Source organism: Lagenorhynchus albirostris, chromosome 20 (genome assembly GCF_949774975.1).
Source record: "Lagenorhynchus albirostris chromosome 20, mLagAlb1.1, whole genome shotgun sequence".
Classification (NCBI taxonomy): Eukaryota; Metazoa; Chordata; class Mammalia; order Artiodactyla; family Delphinidae; genus Lagenorhynchus; species Lagenorhynchus albirostris.
The window spans coordinates 12,725,807-12,746,605 of NC_083114.1; the positions used below are offsets into that span (position 1 = coordinate 12,725,807).

General features: G+C 51.9%; 1 protein-coding gene across 11 annotated transcripts in view; it reads right to left on the reverse strand.

Moving 5' to 3' along the window:
* SGSM2 (small G protein signaling modulator 2) overlaps positions 1-20,667 on the reverse strand; it is a 37,118-nt gene extending 16,451 nt beyond the window's left edge. For 10 of the 11 annotated variants that reach the window (XR_009537480.1, XM_060133586.1, XM_060133589.1 and 7 more), the window contains exons 1-7: positions 20,526-20,667; positions 15,958-16,033; positions 1,578-1,740; positions 1,138-1,299; positions 810-877; positions 567-712; positions 112-246 (exon numbers count right to left, since the gene is read on the reverse strand). Coding sequence is in view for 10 of the 11 variants with exons in the window: in XM_060133586.1 (XP_059989569.1) it covers positions 112-246; positions 567-712; positions 810-877; positions 1,138-1,299; positions 1,578-1,740; positions 15,958-16,033; positions 20,526-20,582 (807 nt within the window). In the remaining variant the exon portion in view is untranslated. Of the gene's footprint in view, positions 1-111; positions 247-566; positions 713-809; positions 878-1,137; positions 1,300-1,577; positions 1,741-3,325; positions 3,366-15,957; positions 16,034-20,525 lie in introns of those variants that run through there. The other variant, XM_060133591.1, reaches the window with a different exon arrangement.
* Positions 20,668-20,799: the final 132 nt, after the last annotated feature.

The following is a 20,799-nucleotide window of genomic DNA, read 5'->3' on the forward strand; positions in this document are numbered from 1 at the left end:
CCCTTCTCCCCCTTCTCTCTAGTCAAGCCCCTGGGAAAAGGCACGAATGTGGCTGGAGGTCTTGGTGCCTTTGGAAAAGGGAGAGGAGGGCCGGGCGTTAGGCTCTCCTACCGGCTGTACCAGCACATTGTTTTTGCCGTAGAGCAGCCGTGTCCTCGAGTTCTGGTGCAGGGATTCCACGTACTCACGGGCGCAGGCAGCTAGCCTGTCCTCCGATGCGCTGCCACTTGAGTGCCGCTTCCGGATCTGCGCACAAAGTCACGGCTCTGCTCTCAGCCCCAGGAAGTCAGCCGTGGGGGTCAGCCCCAGGCCTCCCTGCAGACCCTCTCTAGCTGACCCCAAGGGTCCTTCCTGTCCCCAGTTTGCTCTCAGCCACGGACCAGCTCTGTGCTCCTGGCATTTATGTGAGCGCCAGTGTGGGGAAAAGGCTCTCCTGGGGTGGCCACTACCCTGGGCATCTCCGAGGCCCAGCCTATATCTGCCAGGAGCACACAGCCCAGCTGCTCCTCCCCAAAGGCCCAGGGGCATATCCTGGGTGAGCACAGGGTGGGAAGAGTGACACCTACTCCTAGGGCTGGGCGCTTCGCAGGGGAGTCCTGGCGATTCGGGGGACCCCGGATACGGTGCCTCTGGACCAGCTCATCAGCCGAGGGGTCGGTCCAGTAGTGATCGGCTGTCTTGAGCTTGGTGTACTCCAAGGCACAGGGTCCCACTGTGGAGACAGGGACAGCCAGCTCAGGGATGCCCGCTCAGCACTTGCCCTGGAGCCCCCACTGGCCCAGCGCAGGCCTGTCTGCTACTAGGCTTACCTAGAAGAGAGGCCAAGATGGGGCCAAACACAGGGTCTGCCAGTAACGCCTCCTTCTCGTAGTACTTGCTGCCAGGGGAGAGACAGACAGGGCGACCACTGGGGCTCCGGAACTCATTCCATGGCCGTCAAGCTCACCAAGGAGATACATCCCCACAAGGATCAAACTCATGTCAGTTACCAAGAAGAAATGAGTCCACAAGGACTGAGCTTTGGGGGTGCCTGGTGTGGTCTCTGCTTTCGGGATGCTACGGGGGGATGGCACATGCCCATGGACTGTGGTGGGCAGTCCAGCACAGGGAGGGGTGGGCTCAGGGAGGGGCAGTCACCTGCAGTTCTCCACCAGGTACTGCACGACCCTGTCCAGCACTTTCTCGATGAGCGCTGTGCGTACCCATATGTGTTTCAAGGCCTGCAGGCTGAGGGCTGGGGCCTTCCCACTGGCAGAGCCCTGTCTCTGCTGGGTCTCCCGGCTGCCCGCCAAGGGTTTCCTGCAAAGAGGGGGTGGGCTTCAGGAGTGGGAGGGCTTGGGGGTAAGCCTCATCGCAGACTGGTGGCACTGGGAGCGGAGTTTGGAGCTGCAAGACAAGAACCCAGAGGACTGATTGGGATGGGGGGTTGGAGGTGGTGGACAGGACCTTGTGCCTGAAAGGGCCACCCCCCACCCCCACCCTTAGGCTGGCCCGTCATCCAAGAGGTAAGGCCCTGCAAGAAACAGCAAATGGAAAGAGCAGAAGGGAGGCACGGGAGGGGCTGGTGCAGGGCTTACCTGCCCTCTACTTGCTGCTGCAGCTCCTGCACCTTGTGGCACACCTCCCCAGCCACCGGGCACGCCTTCCCCACCTTGGTGAACAGGGCTGCCATCTTGTCACTGCGCAGGAAGCCGGCGGCACGGCGCCTCAGCTGATGCAGGAGGCAAACCTCCACCGCACCTGGGCCACAACGGGAGCAGCAGCTGAGCCTGGGCGAGAGCGGGAGCGAGAGGAACACTCCCCTCCCCCATACCTATGGAGCGCAGAGAGGCGAGGGCAGGCCCTGGCTCTGCTAAGACTAGGGGGTGAGGTTCGGGCTTAAGACAGGCCACGGAGACACACCCTGACCTCTCTCCAAAATGCTCCCGCGGGCCCCTCCCCGCTCCTGCCCAGCGTGGACCTGCGGGGGCTTTGCTGTGCCACACGGTCCCTGTCCCTCTCTCTCATCTGGGATGTATGTGCCTCCTGTATGCAGCATCGCCCTGAGGCTCTGAGGACAAAGCTGCCAGTGCCAGTTGGCATGGGTGGCTCCACCCCCTGCCCGTGAGGGCAAGCACGGACAGCTCCTGCAGGACAGGGGATGTAGGGAGCACACAGCCTGGCAGCCCTCCTGTAGAGCAGAGATGATGTGGTTGCTAAGGAACGAGGCTCTGCTAAGGAGCTGAAATATTGATGAAGCCACTGCAGAGATCGGACCTGACAGCAGCCCTGAATTACTGACGAGCCCTGCAGCCGACAGTGAGGGATTTCTACTTCCCGTGCAGGGAGGGCTTCCCTTCATTCATTCATGTTTTTAGGGGCTAGGCCTACACTCTCCGTCTGGATTCTGCTTTCAGCAGACAGGCCCCATAGGAAGGAATGAAGGGCTTGGTGGGGGAGGGTGGGGAGCTGCCCTGGGCACATACAGATTCTAAAAGACTTAGTGTGTAGGTGTGGGGGAAGGAGGGGCTTGGCCATTACTGAGGACAAGCTGATTGTTTTCCGGCCGAGGAAGGAAAGGCCCAGAAAGGGGAAGAGAGCTGATTTGAAGTCACAGAGTGGCAGAGCTGGGTGTAGACACAGGGCCCCAAACACTGGCCCAGCCCCTTTCACCTCCTCCAGGTATGTTGGGGGCCCACAGGTGGGAGGAGGCCTCCCCTCACTTCACAGGTACTCTTTTTACAGGGATTGGGCTGGAGGTGGAGAGTCAGAACAGGGTCTGACGCGTGGTGCCACTCACTACTTCTGGAAAACATGGGTAAGTGACTTGATGCTCTGAGCCTCAGTTTTATCATCTGTGAAATGGGGGAGACTTCTTAGGACTGGTGTGAATTGTTACATGAGATGAAGTATGTAAACCCCTCATGCCGGAGGCTCTTGATGCAAGTCGGTTCCTGACTCCTAATTTCTTTTTGTCGAGATCCTGTTCTATGGCTAACCTGTAAAGGGCTGGGTTTTTGCAAGTCCTCTCACAGGCAGAGAGAGGTGAGGACACACTAGAGAGAATCACAGGCTGCCCCAGAGGTGGGTGGGGGTGTCTTTCTCTTAGGAACAGGGGAACTGAGGCCCCATCAAGCTTACTGTGACTAGTGTTGTTAGAATATGAAACCTGGGGACTTCCCTGGTGGCCCAGTGGTTAAGAGTCTGTGCTTCCACTGCAGGGGGCATGGGTTCGATAGTTGGTCGGGGAACTAAGATCCCACATGCCACACAGTGTAGCCAAAAAAAAAAAAAAAAGAAAGAAACCTGGACTTAGGAAATAATCACCGAAAACAGAGGCTCTCACCTGTTTTCTGCCTTCATTGTTACTGACAGTCACTGATGACCTATAAAAGAGTTTTGTTTGGCTCTCTCTTGTACTGAGGTCAAGAAGTTAGAGAGAGTCCCTGGGGCCAATGTGGAAGCTGGCCAGTTCATTGAGAGCATCCCAGGGAAGGGGAAACAAAACAGGACCCCCTCCCTCTCCTGGGAGGTCAGGCCTCGGAGGACTTTATTTCACAAATTGCAGCCTTTCCTGCATGGCATGTTCATATATCGATGAGCACATGCGTACGCAGACAGATGTATCCACAGGTATCATGTGCGTATGGGACATGTGGGGGAATCTTTGCTTAAGTGTCCACATATTCCCCTCCATGGCTGTCCCCTTGGTCCCTGGAGGTCCTGTGTGGCCCTGAGATACATAGGTGAGTGACCTTTTTGTCATAGTCTCTTGGTCCTGGGGCTGCTGCAGCTACAAGTCCACAGCTGGAAGAAGGGGGTGACTATTTCCTGGGGCGGCACTCCCCGATCAGAGTGGGAGAAAGGCAGCACTGAACAAGGCCAGAGCAGCAGCAGGTGGCACCAGTCCTGCAGAGAATCATGTGCCTCGGTGACGTGACTAATTGCCGGGATAATGAGTCATTAGCTCTCCTACCTTCCCCAGGCGACTGCCCATGTAGCCAGGCTGGGGAGCCTGGGGATGCAGGCAGCAGCTTAGCCTCACCCAGCCTGCCAGGAAGACTGTGAGCACAGGCCTCAGGGTTCTCTGGGGTGGGTGGAGGCATTCCTCAGCAATTACTGCAAGTAGGGAATATTGAGAGAAGCCCAAACAACACACCCAGTGCCCCCACTCACCCCATGGCCCCTAAGTTCCTTCTGTGAAACCCGGGCAAGGTGCCAGGCGATGTCTGCAGAGGGAAAAATCTGTCTCAACTCTCTATGTTCCAAGCAAAGTAAACGACCCTCTATGCCAGGTATTCCTAAGCTGGTTCCACGGGCTCCTTGGCCAGTTAGTTGTTCAAACTATACTAGTCCTTCCCCATTCCCACAGGGCTGTCCCCCAGAGGGAAGGAGCACGTCACTGTGTGCAGTGTGTAGGCAAAATAATAATATAATGACACTGATAATATATAATTGAGAATTACTCTCCTAAGAGGGTTTGTTGATAGGCTTCTAGACCTTCGAGACCCCCTAAAACTGCACACAGAATCACTGGTCTGCTTCTGCAGGCTTAGGTGAGTGTTTTTATTCTGGATAAAGGATCCTTGGCTTTTAGTTTCTGAAAAGGGTATCTGATCTCAGAAAGTTTTAAAACCCTGCTCTAAGACTTTTGGGTTGAGAGGAACCACAGACACTTCCACTGATCGACACTTACAGATATGCAAGTACAGAGATCCCCCTGGCCTCTCCCCACATACAGAGAACACCACACTCAGAACTGCAGTTGCAGAGCTATCAGCAATAATGCCCGACTCTCCAGCTGTCTGTGCTCCCCAGGAGGCCCTCTCACAGACCAACAAGCACCCTTCTCCAGGGAGAAGATCACACAGAGGCCCCTGGAGGAGACGCCCATCACAGCCAAAGCACCACGTCAGCCGAAATCATCCCCCTTCTAACTGAGCTGTCTGGGCCCTGGTCCCCAGCCGTGAAGTGAAGGTTTCAGGAGCCCCTGTCTCAGGGTTCCCAGCACCACCCGCAGCCACTCTGGTTGCCCCAAAAGAGGGGAGAGACAGCCCTGACATCATTTGGATCACTTCACATAAGAAAAACACGTACTAATTGATAAAAATCAACACTGTTTTTGGTCACTGGTTGGGATGGGAAGGTTTGGGTGAATGAATTGAAACAGAGAAACAGACATGACTCAGCAAGCATGATCCTCTCACTCCCCACGTTGGTCTTCCAGTGGCCTTTGGAGCTATGGTACCGGATGAGCCCAGGGTACCCTTTCTACTCTGTCATCCTATCCAACTGACAGCAAGGCTCAGGGAACTGCAACTCGGAGTGGGCAGGAGTGGAAATAGTTTTAACTTTAGCACCCTGCTGCGGACATCCCACCCTGACAAGGTCTTGCACCATCGTCCCAAGGAAAAGCAGTGAACTACAGCCCAGACAAGCCCTGGGACTGTCCCTCACCAGTCTCTGACATGCCCCTAAAGTCTCTTAAGATACGGGGCTCGGGCTTCCCTGGTGGCGCAGTGGTTGAGAGTCTGCCTGCCGATGCAGGGGACACGGGTTTGTGCCCCGATCCGGGAGGGTCCCACATGCCGCGGAGCGGCTGGGCCCGTGAGCCATGGCCGCTGAGCCTGCGCGTCGGAGCCTGTGCTCCGCAACGAGAGAGGCCGCAACAGTGAGAGGCCCGCCTACCTCAAAAAAAAAAAAAAAAAAAAGATACGGGGCTCAACAAATGCTACATGGATTGGAGACCACGAGTGCTAATGGAATCTTATAGGGCCCCTCCCACAAACTCCTTACTTACTGATTTAACCATTCCAAGGGGTCCAATTTAGAACAGAGGAGACATCAGTAGATAGAGAGGGAAGGGACTTGGGAAGTTACTGAATGTTCTCAGACCTTGCTGGATTGGTAAGACCCCCTACGGTGGCAATGTGGCACTGTCTATGAACATTGCAAATAACCTCTGACCTAGTAACCCCTCTTGTGAGAATCTAGCTTACAGATACAATCAAACTTACTTAGTTACAACAGCAGAAGACTGGAAACTATCCCCTTGTCCATCAATAGAGGACAGATTAAGTAAATACGGCACATTCATACAGTATAATATTATGCCACTCTGAAAAAGAATGAGAATGATCTCCAGGAACTAATAACGGAAAGGTCTCCAAAAGCAAGATGCAGAGCAGTTTGACTGCATGATACCTTTTGATTACAAAAAGGGTGGGGTAAACAAAGAATAGAATTAAAAAAAAAATCAGGACAAAAAACTTGGAAGGATGCACAAGAAGGAAGAGTGGTAGTATTACTGGTGTGGAAACTGGTAGGTGGAAGGGAAGTGGGTGAATGGGGGCAGGGAAAGGAGTGAGACTTCCCACTGTGTAACTTTTGTATAGTTTTGATATTTGAGCCAGGTTACCGATCAAAAATAATAACAATAATTCCATCATGAAAGGATGCTAGAGATTCTCTCCAACCTGGAGGTGAATTGAAAGTCATGAAACTCAGAAAGGCTGGGTCTGTCCATGGGCACCCACCCCATCACCAGCTCCCACAGCAAACAGGGTCTGCAGATTAGCTTGGTTGCCCCTCCCACAGGATGATCTGGGCTCTGCTTACGGTAGCCACTGGTGATCTGAGCTGCGTAGGGACCGGAGAAACAATTCAGTGGGCTGGGACGAGCTTAGGTGTCTCAGGAGCCCACGAGAATGGACTAAAGCCATGGGTGCCAGGAAACGCAGCAGTGGTTGAGAAGGGTCCTCGGTCAGCCCAGGGGGCCTCAGAAACAACCCCCGGCTCTCACACGCATACCCACAGTTAAACTGTGTTCAGCGGCCAAGGGGCCCGGACAAGCCCAGCCTGGTAATAGGGGGACCCACTGAATGGCCTTCAGAGAAGTAGGTCAGTTGGCTGAAGTAGAGGGACACAGCACCCAGTTAGCACAGCCTGACATGAAGGCTGGGCCCAAGGCTCTGAGCCAGGAGGGGTTGATAATGGGAGGAGCACGTGTGTCCTGCGTCCCCTGCTCCCCACCTCTGCCAGCTGCCATCTGTGCAACAGGCGAGTTCAGCTTCCAGGTGAGGAAAGCGCTGGCTGGAGCAGCTAGCCACAAGTGGCTTGTTTTGGTCCTGGAGTTTTGGAGGACATTACTCAGAGCAGAATTTTTAAAAGCCTTGGATGGTGAAACCAAGATTTCCAGGAGAGGAGCAGCCTCCCTGGAGACAGAGGAATGGGTAGGATGGGCGGCCTTTTTTTAAGTAGGAACTTCCTCAACTGCCCATGGAGGGAGTCAACATTTCACTTGTAGCGGATGAAGTGAGGGGAGCAAAGAGGCGAGGCCAGGCATCCTACGTCTCTCCCCTCCCCACTTCCCCGGCCGGCTATTTCCACCAGGGATTTGTGACGGCTGCCTCCACGCGGAACAAGCATTTCTATGGTAACAAGGGTACATTTTTCCTTCCGCCTGCACTGGTGATGCTGGTGGTTTGCTTCAGCTTTGAGGGGGGTGGCACTCAGCCTTGTTCAAAGCCCTGAAACAAGAACGCAACTCTCCCACCCGGACTTTCACTGGGAGGAGAAAGCACTGCCCTGATACTCTGGAACCAAGCAAGTGAGAGAAATGAAGTTCATACCACACATACCCATCTTCCTTGCCCTGCTGGGGATGCAGGGCAGAGTCTGCATGTGCAGTGCTCATACTGGCTTGCCAGGGAACCAGGCCAGTGCCAGCCTCACCCAGCTTGACAAGAGACCCGCCGTCTCCCGGAGTGTCTCTGGACATCATGAGTCCACTGTTTGGTGATCCAAGCTACGCCTCCAACTTCTCCTCAATGCCCCACACCTCCAGGCTCCACTCCTGGGTAGGCCTCACAGGGGGACCCATCCCTGGGCAACACAGGCTTTAGAGTCAGACAGATGTGGGTTCAAACCCTGGTTCCTTTCCTTACTAGCTTTTTGACTTTGTGCAGACCACTAAGTCTCTCTGAGCTTCACCTGCAGGGAGGGAAAGGAACAGGTCCCACCTCAAGGGGTGCTGAGTGACTAAAGGCAACAGCCTGTGCAGAGGGGCACAAGGCTCTTTGTAGCACCTGGAAATGGAAGGTGACGGATGAGCATTAGTGCCCTTCCTTCCTGCGCTGTGTCCGTGCCCTGCCCTCCCTCTGGTACCTACAGGTGCTCTGGCTGTGCTCCCCTCTAAGGCCACCCCTCCCACCTGCGCATTGGATTTCAGCCCCTTTCACCTCTCAAGGACATCACTCCAGCAAACGTCCCTTCTCTTTCCTGTATCTTTAATTTTTTCCTATTAGATACTTTCCATTTGTACATAACTGTTCTGTAATTTCTCCAATTAAAAAAAAACACACCACCACCTCCCTTGGCCCTACATCGCCATTTAGGTGTTAAACCATTTAGCTGCTTCCCCACACATAAAATTTCTCAGTAAAGTTGTGTATGTGCCACGCAGCTAGATGTTGTGATAACTGTTGTGACAGGTCATCTGCAGCTGCCTCCCTGAAGAAGGGCTAGGTCTTGATCTCAAGGGAAAGACTCTAGGTGACCTTCCTCGGGCCTGTCTCCATAGAGGGCCCCCTTGGCAGCCTGAGAAGGCAGGACAGGGAGGGGAGGGAGGACGTGTGCTGTGGTCACCAGAGCTCTCCCCACCCCCCTCTAGACAGGCATGGCTGTAGCCCCATCAAGGTCAAGGATTTCCCGTTGCCAGTGACTTATGGGGAGAGGGATCACGTAGAGCTTTTCTGTTGGGACAGGAGAGCTGCAAACGCTCGTTTTTCTTACAAAACCAGCCTTCATAGCTTGCCTCAGCGGTTATGGTCAGCACTGAGGACTCAGAACTTTGGCCTTCCCTGTAGAAGCTCCCTCATGGTGGGGGCCCAGTGTCCTGGGTTTCTACTCTTCCTCCTCTTTTTGGATTTCACCATGACTGGCCACCGCATGACTGACCATCCTACTGTCTGGCAGCCAGGTGATGACTGGCCTGGTGTGGGCCGGTGAAGGGCTGGGTTTGCGTCCGTCTCTTCTGTGTTCGCTCTCTAGAACTACCCAGGTCCCCCACCCGGACCCTGTTGTTGTTTTAAAAGACCAAGGATGGGAAGGGAAGGCAGCAGCCTCAGCGACAGCAGGTCCTTCCTGACTCCAGCTGGGGGTCCAGGATCAGGGAGGACCCTTCAGCAACATCTGCTCCCTTTCCCTGTTCTCCCCACTGCCCCTGGGCACAGGTTCTAGGCTGTGAAGCCTCCACCACTAACAGATGTCTGTACATGGACTTGGGGACAGAGGCTGGGCCAGCTCGGGGGTGGGACTATCTCTATGTGTTGGATTAAACACCACAGTCTACAAGACAAATTAAATTATGAAAATTCAGTGACTAGTATTTAATGCTGATCTACTCCTATAAAGTATTCTAGGACTTCCCTGGCGTGGCGGTCCAGTGGTTAGGACTCCACGCTTCCACTGCAGGGGGCATGGGTTTGACCCCTAGTGGGGGAATAAGATCCCGCATGCCGCGTGGCACGGCCTTAAAAATAATAATAATAAAATATTCTATATTTACGTGACTCCAGACCCCACCCTCCAGTACCCAACATCCAGTTCCAACACCCAGAAGGTGGGGCAGATTTCCATACTTATTTGTCTGTTCGGCAGGCTTACGTGTCCAGAATCCTGTTTAAGGTTTAAGGATGCATTCAATACATACTTTTTGAAATAAAAAATATCCTATGAAAAAAAGCTGCATACACTTGCTATCTCTATCTCTTCCTCCACCCATCCTCTCCTCCTCCTCTTCCTTCTTTTTAAAAAAACCATTTCATCTTGGAAAATTCCAATCATATACCAAAGTAAAGAGAATGATGTAATGAACCCCCGAGTACCCATCACACAACACAAGCCATGATCAAGGAAGGACCAATCTTGTTTTAGTTACACCACCTCCAACTACTTTCCCCCTTATCCCTAGATCATTTTGAAGCAAATTTTACATATCATATATTTTTGTCCATAAATATTTTAGTGTGTCTCTCTAAAAGATGACTCTTTTAAAAACATGTACCTAATACCTGCACTGCACCTAAAAAATCAATAATAATTTCTTAATATTTTCAAATTCCTTGATTGGGTTCCCAGAGTTCAAATTTTTCTGATTGTCCAGATGCTCAAAACTCTCAGAAACATGGATTCCTAAATGGAATCCTGGAGAAGGTTCTAGGAGGCTTTATGGGGAAGGTTAAAAGATCACTTTCAAGAACAAAGTAGAATGTCACTGGTGGTGGTGATGACATTTACTGAGCACCTACTGCATACCTGGCTCCATGCTGTCTGCTTTACCCGCATCACTCTTTTAATCCTCACATCAACCTTATTCCGTAGGTTCAGAGTTGCTGAATAAGTGGCCACGGTCACACACTTGGTGACATGGTCAGTCTGTGAACGCAGGTCAGGTCTGCCGGACTCCAAAGTCTCCGCTACAGACCATCACCACGTGCCCTCAGCCACGCCCCAAGACAGGGCGAGGGGAGCCAGTCTCCCAGAGGGGCTTTCTTCCTACTGGATCATTACCACATGGGAAGCGGAAGCCAGATATGCTGAGAATGAGCTGTTCATTCAGTGTGGGCGGGAAGAAGAGAGAAGGAATCCCTTTCACTGAAGAGAGACAGAGCAAAAACTGGCTAGTGCCTGAATCTCAGGAAGTGCTGAAATACCTCTGGCTGCAGTACCCCAGGTGGGACGCGCCCTCCCGTCACACCTGTTTCTCTCCCAGCTCATTAGCATCTCCTTGCCATTCCCCAGAGGAGCTTCCTGCGGCTGAACTTCCCGGCTAATGAAAGCTGCTTAGCAACAGGCAGCGGGTTAATAAAGCCCTGGTGTTGTTCCCAGCTCCACAGACTCCACCCCCGTCTCCCATTACAGCTCATCCTCAGTCTGAAGCAACCCTCAGGTGGACGGATCAGCGCGGGGAGGGCAGGGAACCTAAGGACTGAGGGGCAGGGCTGGTCTGGGTCCCGCCCCCAGTGCCTGTGGCCAGGAAAAGGAGATGTTTACAAGTCTAAGAACCTGCTCTGCCAGGCCGGGAACCTCTCTGTGGGCCTCCTAAAGCCCTTCTACCCACCAGTGGTTAAAATCCAACCTCAGCGCCCAATTAGAATGGAACAAACAGAGACACTGTGGAGGCAGATGCTCCCCTCTGAGCCAAAGGGGAGGGGAGGCACAGTGCTCCTCGGTTAAGGCCTAAACTACCCCAGACCCCTTGATGGGAAGAGTAACTGGGCGCTCTATGCGCAGTCATATTGCTATTACAAATGCGGAGTTCAAAGGTGAAACTTAGGACAGTCTGCTGTTTAACCCTGACCTTGAGTTGCCCACAAGCAAAATTTAAGAGCACCTTGCCCTCTGGGGGTTGGGGTGGCAGGAGATAAGCAGCCTACGCCCGGGGGGTTCAGGAAGCCACAGAAAAACAGGAAGCATTAATTTCATTCAGCAGCACAAAGTTTCAGAGGCCATATTATGGAGCAAAACGCAAACTTGACATGCCTTTTTTTTTTTTTGCGGTACGCGGGCCTCTCACTGTTGTGGCCTCTCCCGTTGCGGAGCACAGGCTCCGGGTGCACAGGCTCAGCGGCTATGGCCCACGGGCCCAGCCACTCCGCGGCATGTGGGATCTTCCCGGACCGGGGCACGAACCCGCGTCCCCTGCATCGGCAGGCGGACTCTCAACCACTGCGCCACCAGGGAAGCCCCTGACATGACTTTTTAAGATGAAGACGAGATATCCAAGAACCTTTTCCCAACAGTGGGGTTTGGGCCTATTCTCCAGTGCACGGGTACAGTCACACAGGTCCTGGGGGCTGGCAGGGGGTGCCTCAGAGCAGCAATGCAGCCTTGCTCTGTAGTAGGAGAACAGCACACATAGAACCCCTCCCTGCAAGCTGGGTTTGCCAGCAAGGCCTCCTCACAAGGCTCCTACTGCTGGGGGCTGACCGGCTTCTAGACAGACAGGTTTAGGAACAAGCACAGCAAACACAACACACGCACGTTTCTCGTCAGTCCTGGGAGTGTCACTCTTCCCCTTGAGGAACAGGAACTTTCCTGGGTTTGCCCAGGGCCAGGTCTTGACCCAGGGATTCTTCAGTTTCATTTCTAAGGCTCTCCAGAAAGGTTCTGTTTCCGGTTCAAATGTCTGTATTCTAAGGAAGCTCAGGGAAGCTCATCTTGCTCAGGCCCTGCCCTCTTCGGTCACCCCCTAGCCACACTCTGCGATGAACAGAGGGGCCAAGGCAGGGCAGAGGGGCCCAGGACCCCAGCCCTCCACAAAGCTCTAGTAAAAGGGGTCACTCACTGCACAGTTAATCCAGTCTCCACAGCCTTCACTCTGTTCCCTTTCTCTCAGCACTTTCTCTGCACTCCCACTTCCCCAAGAACAAAGCTGAATCCTGGATGTGGCTGGGACAACTGCAAGACCCAGGGTAAGACTGGGACCACTTCAGACTAAAAATGCACTTCTGAGCATTTTTCCAGGGGGTGAAGAAGCCTGGCATTTCAGAATCTCCAAAAAGCCAGAAGAGTGGAGTTTTCCATCAGTACATGTCTATTCTCTCTGCCTCCCCCTAGGAATCCCTGATTATGATTTCACTGTGTGATGCAGGCAGGAAAAACGGTTGATAATCACTGCTTTCTTTTTTTTTTTTTTTTTTGGCCACACTGGGTGGCATGCGGGATCTTAGTTACCGTACCAGAGATCAAACCTGTGCCCCCTGCAGTGGAAGTGCAGAGCCCTAACCACTGGACTGCCAGGGAAGTCTCGATAATCACTGCTTTAAACCAACCTTATTTGGAGCCCGAACTGAGATCCCCCTCACCACTGAACACCATTTTCAACAAAGTATAGATTCCTTTTCCCGTGGGTCTCAGATGCCCCGGCTTGACTTAGCTTTATACTATCGGGAGCCCCTCCTGCTAGCATTCCCTTCCGTGACTGTGCACTAAGCCCAAAGAAGAGGCAGCAAACTGGCAGAGGCCTGCAGATGCCTTTTGTTTAGCCCACACAATTTTTTTTTTTAATGGGAATTAGTTATCAGCATTTAAAAATTGGTTCATTTCAAAAAAAAAAAATTGGTTCATTTCATGTAAAAACCCAGACTTCCGACTTCTCTTAAAATATAACAAGGGCCATAGCAAGCCAGGGCCAGCATTCCTTCAGAAGCTGAGTGGTGGCTGCCCCCTTCAAACATGGCAAGTGCTACCCATTTCACCCCAGTCCCCACCACTGCCTGCTGTCCCACACCCGGACTTTTCTCGTTCGACCCTGTGGACATTTAAGTTTGCACTTTGACCTAAGGCACCTCCCGAAATCCAGCAGAACAGGGCTCCTCTTGCTTTGGGGCTGATCTTAGAACCCTGGAGACCTGGGTCTATTTCATAGACCCTTGTTCTAGTTCCGTGACTGAAATTGGCTGAAAGTAGAAGAATCATTCCTTTTGAAGGTGCTATCCCTGCCTGCTGGAAAGAGCCATGGGCTTCAAGGCAAGAGGCAAAAATGAAAGGCCTACTGCTTCCTGGGGGCCCCTGGACTCATCAGAGGAGAGCTGACAGTTTCTCCTCACCCTAACGGACCTGATGGTGGGACGCCAACAGCTTTTTCCCCTGCCTCTCTTCCCCCATTTACCTACGGCCGCCCACATGTGGCGCCCATGCGCAAGCTGTCTGTGCTATTTTATTCTGTTTTCTGTGTTTGCTGTGTGTGCTCTGGACGAAGCCTAGCACCAGGCCATGACTAATTGGGCCACCAGTAGAGCCCTTCTGGTGACAATGACAGACACTGGCTGACGTCAGGGGAACACAGCACAGGTGGAAGGGAGTAGGGTTCTAATACTCGTCAAAGTCACTTATTGCAAGCATGCTTTTTCCCCAGCAGGGCTTCTGCCCGAGAAAAGTAGGATCAGACTGCTCCTGCAAACCTGAGAATCGTTATATCATCTCAAAGAACCAGGGAAACTTACCCGAAAGGGAGATAGTAGGACCTCAAATCCTGCAAACCTAGTTTCAGGCTTAACATCCAAAAGAGGAGAAAACACAGACATTTTTCTCATCTCTTACAACGCTAGGAACCTTCACATGTATCATCTCAATACCCACAAAAATTCCTTAAGTTGGGAATCACCACCCTGTTTTTAGAGGAGCAAACTGTGGGGGACAGAAGTTAAGAAACTTGTCCAAAACAGCTTGAGAAGTAAGCAGAGCACCAGGGTTTGTCTGAACCCTCAGTCTGTCACTCGGGCTCTGCTCACAGGCTGCCTCTCCCCAGTCGCCCTCCCACGTTTCTCTTTTTTTTTCCGTAGCTGTTGCCACACCTGTTATTGCAGGATATATTCACGTGTACATTTGTTTTCTGTCTCTCTGCCCACAGAATGTAATCCTCCGGGGCAGAGATGCTGTCCATCTTGCCACTGCTGTTTCCCTACCTGGAGAACAGTATCTGGAATCTGGGGGACCTTCAGTGTTTGCTGCTGGACTGATGGGAGGGGCAGCTCTATCGGCCTCACCATGCTACTGTCAAAAGTGTTCCTTCCCGTATCTCCTCCTTTCATTCCTTCACCTCAGAAATGCACAACCTCCCTTCAATGAACACCAATCTCAGAGGCCAAGGAAAACAACATAAAGGTGGCAAATGGGGGACTTCCCTGGTGGTCCAGTGGTAAAGAATCCGCCTTCCAAAGAAGGGGGCGTGGGTTCGATCCCTGGTCAGGGAACTAAGATCCCGAATGCCGCGGAGCGACTAAGCCCGCGCGCCACAACTACTGAGCTCACGCGCCTCAACTAGAGCCTGCGTACCACCAACTACAGAGCCCACGCGCCCTGGAGCCTGCGCACCGCACCTAGAGAAGAGAAAACCCACATGCCACAACTAGAGAGAAGCCCACGTGCTGCAACAAAAGATACTGCATGCCGCAACTAAGACCTGGCACGGCCAAAACTAAATTAAAAAAAAAAAAAAAAAAGATGGCAAACAGAAGGTCAAATTCCTGGAAATCCAAGAAGATTCAGTCGTGTGTAGGGACAGGCTTGCTCCTACAAAAGCAAAAGTGTTCACACTGAGGCAGAAGCGTTGGCTTATTACAGACTTTCTCCTTTCTAAGGTGGGAAGGCTTGGCTATCCCTCCTTTACACTCATGTTGTTTTGCACGCAGTCGAGTGCTCGGATAGCTGGGATGCTGGAGCAACACAGGTGCGATTAATTAGAAAATAGATGTGGGGCTTCCCTGGTGGTGCAGTGGTTGAGAGTCCGCCTGCTGATGCAGGGGACGCGGGTTCGTGCCCCGGTCCGGGAGGATCCCACATGCTGCGGAGCGGCTGGGCCCGTGGGCCATGGCCGCTGGGCCTGCGCGTCCGGAGCCTGTGCTCCGCAACGGGAGAGGCCAGAACAGTGAGAGGCCCACGTACAGCAAAAAAAAAAAAAAGAAAATAGATGTGGCACAGAGGCATCCAAAAGCACAGACCCTTCCCCAAAGTTAATGTAAAGATAAACCAGAGCAGTGGTTCCCAAACCCAACTACCTAGGACACGGGCCCTTAAAGTGTGATCTCTGGACGAGCAGTATCAGCATCATCTGTGAACTTGTTAGAAATGCAAATTCCTGGGACTGCCCCAGACAGACTAGAATCAGAAACTCCAGGGTTGGGACCCAGGAATGTTTTAACAAGTCCTACAGATGGCTCTGATGCATGCTAAAATTTGAGCACTACTGTCCTTGGGAACTAGACACATATAGGCGATTCTTGGGCCCTGGGGATCCTGATTCAGTAGGTCTGGGATGGGACCCAGAGATCCCTTTCATAAGCTTCTGAGTTGATTCTGACTTGCAGCCAGATTTGAGAACTCCTAAACCTGAGAACTCATCTTTCCCTGGCCCCGAGATAGTGTCCTCAGTTTTTAAACCCCTCTCCCATTATCCCCCAGTCGCTCACTCACCACACAGAGTAAGGATGTGGCTGCTATCTTCATGCACAAACTTCCTGGTGACAGCCTCCTCCATGATTTGCTTCACCTGTGAATAAATGGGCAGCGTCGTGATTGATTGATTGATTAATTGATTGACCAAAGTCCTGTGAGCAAGTAAATGGCTTGGCTCTGCCCCCCTGGTCTGGGTTCAGACACCTGCAGAGTAGATGATAGGAAAGGGAGGGGTGAGGAAGCAAAGTTTCTTCTGTACAGATAGCACCAACATCTTGGAAAGGCAACCAGGAAAAAAGATGCTATAAACCCACCAATCAATCAGTACAGATATTCCAACCCAGGAGGAAGTGCCCTGCTATAGAGAACAGGGGTGGGATGCTATCTGCACATCTGTACTTAGCTGCAGAAGGGCCTGTGGGCAGACACACTGTCCTTTAGGGACAAACTGTTTCAGTACAGGCTCCAGATAAACAACCTGACCCTCCTTTTCTCCCTTCTCTGAGGGTAGGGGTACACGTCCATCTAGGCCTCAGGGACACTCCCCACATGCTCACAAGCCCAGTCTTCTTTCTGTCTAGGTAAAGCCCTATGTTTGGGTTCCTACCTGGATGTAAAAGCTTCTGAATGCCTTGTAAGGTAAGCGGTCACAGCCTTCTTTAGAAAGCACTTAAAAAAAAAAAAAACTTTAAAATTGATATACAGGGACTTCCCTGGTGGCACAGTGGTTGGGAATCCACCTGCCAGTGTGGGGGACACGGGTTCGGGCCCTGGTCCGGGAGGATCCCACATGCCGCGGCGCAACTGGGCTCGGGCGCCACAACCGCTGAGCCTGCGCTCTAGGGCCTGTGTGCCACAGCTGCTGAGGCCCGCGCGCCTGGAGCCCGTGCACTGCAGTGGTCCACTGCAGTGAGAGGCCTGTACACAGCGGCGGGGGGTGGCCCCCGCTTGCCGCAACTAGAGAACCCCCACACCCAGCAGCAGAGACCCAACGCAGCCAAAAATAAATTAATTAATTTTTAAAAATTGATGTACAAATAGAAAAGGGTATATATCATAATTACACAGCTTGAAGAATTTTCACAAATTGAACACACCTATGAAACCAGCATCAGATCAAGAAACAAAACGTGACCAGCACCCTAAAGTACCCCCAAACTCTGCCATGTTTCCTTCTAGTCACTACTTCCCTCAAAGGTACCCACTATCCTGACTTCTAACATCATAGAGCACTTTTGCGGGGTTTTGTACTTTTTATAGATGGAATGGCTCACTGTGTAGCTTTTGTGACTGGGTTTCTTTTGCTCCTTGGTGTGACTGTGAGATCTGTTTATGTTGTATATGGATGTGCAGTGTTCATTCTCCATTGTGTGAACAACTCACAATTGACTGGCATTCGGGTAGCTTCCAATTTGGGGCTATTATGGGTAGTGCTGCTGTGAACATTCTAGACGTGTCTTTGTGTGAACACGGGTGCTCATTTCTTTGGATTTATATTTTTAGGCAAGGAATTTCTGATGAGTATATTCTATATTATTAGATTTTGCCAAGTTGCTCTCCAAAGTGGTTGTATCAATTTACACTCCCAGCAGGAGTATATGAGGATCTAGTTGCTCCCAACACTTAAACCATGCACTTTTGATGCCTTGGGGAAACCTGCCAGGAGACAAATACTAATACTGAAGATTAGAGGGATGGATTACCTCAATCCCAACATTAAATCTTACAGACACAGTAAGCTCTGGGACAGCTAGTCTTTGCCATTCTTTGGACAGTGTCCTGTGTCCAGTGTCCTGATGCTGCCCTTGCTCCCCAGGCCCTCACTTTGGTTTGGAGGGTGGTAGAGCTTCTGAAGTCTGGGGAGGAGGGAGGAAGGACCCGGAGTCTCCTCCCTGCTGCAAAGTGCTCATGGTTAGCGGTTAGGTAAAGGGGGATCGGATCAATTCTGCACTCTATTTTTTTTTAACATCTTTATTGGAGTATAATTGCTTTACAGTGGTGTTAGTTTCTGCTTTATACCAAAGTGAATCAGCTATACATATACATATATCCCCACATGTCCTCCCTCTTGCGTCTCCCTCCCACCCTTCTATGTGGTCACAAAGCACCAAGCTGATCTCCCTGTGCTATGCAGCTGCTTCCCACTAGCTATCTACTTTACATTTGGTAGTGTATATATGTCCATGCCACTCTCTCACTTCGTCCCAGCTTGCCCTTCCCCCTCCCCATATCCTCAAGTCCATTCTCTACGTCTGCGTCTTTATTCCTGTCCTGCCGCTAGGTTCTTCAGAACCTTTTTTTTTTTTTTTTTAGATTCCATATATATATGTTAGCATACGGTATTTGTTTTTCTCTCTCTGACTTACTTCACTCTGTATGACAGACTCTAGGTCCATCCACCTCACTACAAATAACTCAATTTCGTTTCTTTTTATGGCTGAGTAATACTCCATTGTATGTATGTGCCACATCTTCTTTATCCATTCATCTGTCAGTGGACACTTAGGTTGCTTCCATGTCCTGGCTATTGTAAATAGAGCCTGCACTCTAAACTATTAAAACCTTCCTAGATTACTTCCCAAGGGGTTTTGCATTAAACAGAGCATAATGTCACAGCTCAAAGACCTGCAGGCAACTGAAGCAGGCTGTTGGGGCAGATTTTTGGATTAGGAGGACCTATAGATACCCTGGGAATTCCCTGGAGGTCCAGTGGTTAGGACTCGGCGCTTTCACTGCTGGGGCCCAGGTTTAATCCCTGACGGGGGAACTAAGATCCCACAAGCTGTGCAGCACAGCCAAAAAAAAAAGAATTATACTACAAGTCCTTTATGAAAGGCCAGACTTGCCTACAATTACCCGCACTGTCCTTACTTGTAGGACAAGAAAGGATTTTATTTCTCTTGAAATCAAGCACTGAAGGGGGAAGGGAACTAAGAGTTCAGAGCGGGTCAACCTCTGTCAGGTAATACACATAGCTGTGGCATATTCTGGACATTTCTTACATTTGTTTAAGAATCATTCTGGGAGTAGTACAGACAGCCTTCTGAATACTGCCTTCCCCCAAATCTTTCCCATCATCCCTGACCAACCCCAAATTTGGAACACACCAACAATGCTAGCACATGTGCCCATAGTTTGGGTATGGCTACATTTTTGTTGTTTATACTGTTCATATAAGTCTCTGTCACTAGACTATTTGTTTCCTGAGGATAATTACTGAGATTCGAGATTTCTTTTTTTCCTTGGGGAGACCAGAGTTGGGGCTTAAATTCTAATTTGATGTACTCCTGGCCTAAAAAACCTCTCACTTGGCCACTTCACAGCAAAGGCACAATAGAGCTTCTCACACACAGTTGGAAAAGGTGATGGCTTCAACTACTTCTTTGCCAACAGAAGGGAAGGAAACAAAAGTTAGGGCACAATAGCCAGGCCATAATTAATGCGGGAGAACGATCTAGAGCCTTCCAGGATTTTATAAGAACCCAGAGTCTTCTCCAGTCCTGAAACTCTAGGAAAGGGTAAAGGAACCAATATAGTAAACTTTTATATATGAGGTGAATATCACTATCCTTATTTTAGAGATGAAGAAATTGAGACTCAGAGAGGTTAAGTAACTTATTCAAGGTCACAAAGAGCTGGTCCAGACTATCCCAAAGTTTATGCATTCCCATCAGACTTTGCAGTCTCCAAGATCAGCAGATTTATTTCCCAAATAGTCATTGAGTGCCTATGCGGATACAGAGTTCTGGACAAAACGGATGGGTGTCCTGCCCTCATCGAGTTTACACATCTGGCAGACAAAGAGGTAGGTGGGAGGAGTTCGTGGCTCCATCCAGAGGCCTAATCCATTCTAATCCACTCTGTGGGTTTGAACTCTCCAGCTCTCATCTGCGGGTGAGTCATATGGGCACCCCCCACCATCACCACCATGAAATTGAAATGGCTTTTAGGGCAGGGTCAAAGTAAAGGACATTAGTACAGAGAAGGACTTTTTCTCTTTCTGACGTGGGCGGGGGGACTCCTCAAAAGAGGAAAATAATCTTGAGTCTTAAAAACCATTCTCAAAACACCCCCTGGCCTCTGGGTAGGGAGGTGGGCGTGGAGTGAGAAGCAGTGAGGTGTGCGGCGAACCCTCCTGCAGCCGAGACTCGGTTCCCAGAAAGATAACTGAATGGGGTGTAGGGTAAACCGGAGCTAAACCCCCAAGTCACCCGTTTAGCGCTCTAGGAGGCCTGCGAGGGGCCCCGCCCCCTCCTCAGGCGGCGCGGGCAATGAATGGGCAGCTCGGGTTCTCCAGAAATCGCCGCCACCCCTCCCCCGACCTCGGTCTCCCAGAGCTGCTGCCTTCACAGGGCGGGGAGCTGCGGGATCGCGGAGCAAACTAACCCTGAAGCGCCGGCCTAGCCCCTGGGGCCGAGGAGAGCCCCCTGATCCGGGAGTGGGGCGGGAACCGCAAACCAGTCCAGGACCCCGCCCCCGCCCAAGGCCAGCGAGCGCCCGCGTCCCGGAATGGGCGCAGATCTTTCTGTCCCTTGGGCCTTGCGGACAGGGACGCGAGCCCCCGGGGTTCCGTACCCCGACTTTACCTCCTTTTTCACGTTCCACAGCAGTTTCTCTTTGACTGCGTCCTCCGCGCTGCCCATCGTGCGGCGGCTGACGGGAAGGTGGTGCCCAGCGGCCGCCTAAGCCCCCCACGCGCCCTCGCTGCCTCCGCGCCTCTCGGCTCAGCGCCCCAAGCGCCAGGAGGAGCCCCCGCCCGCCGCGCTCCCCGCCCGCCGCCGCCGCCGCCGCCGCAACCACTGCCCGGTGCTGGGCTCTGCAGCCATCTTCCGAGCCCCGCACCGACGTCAGGAGGCTGGC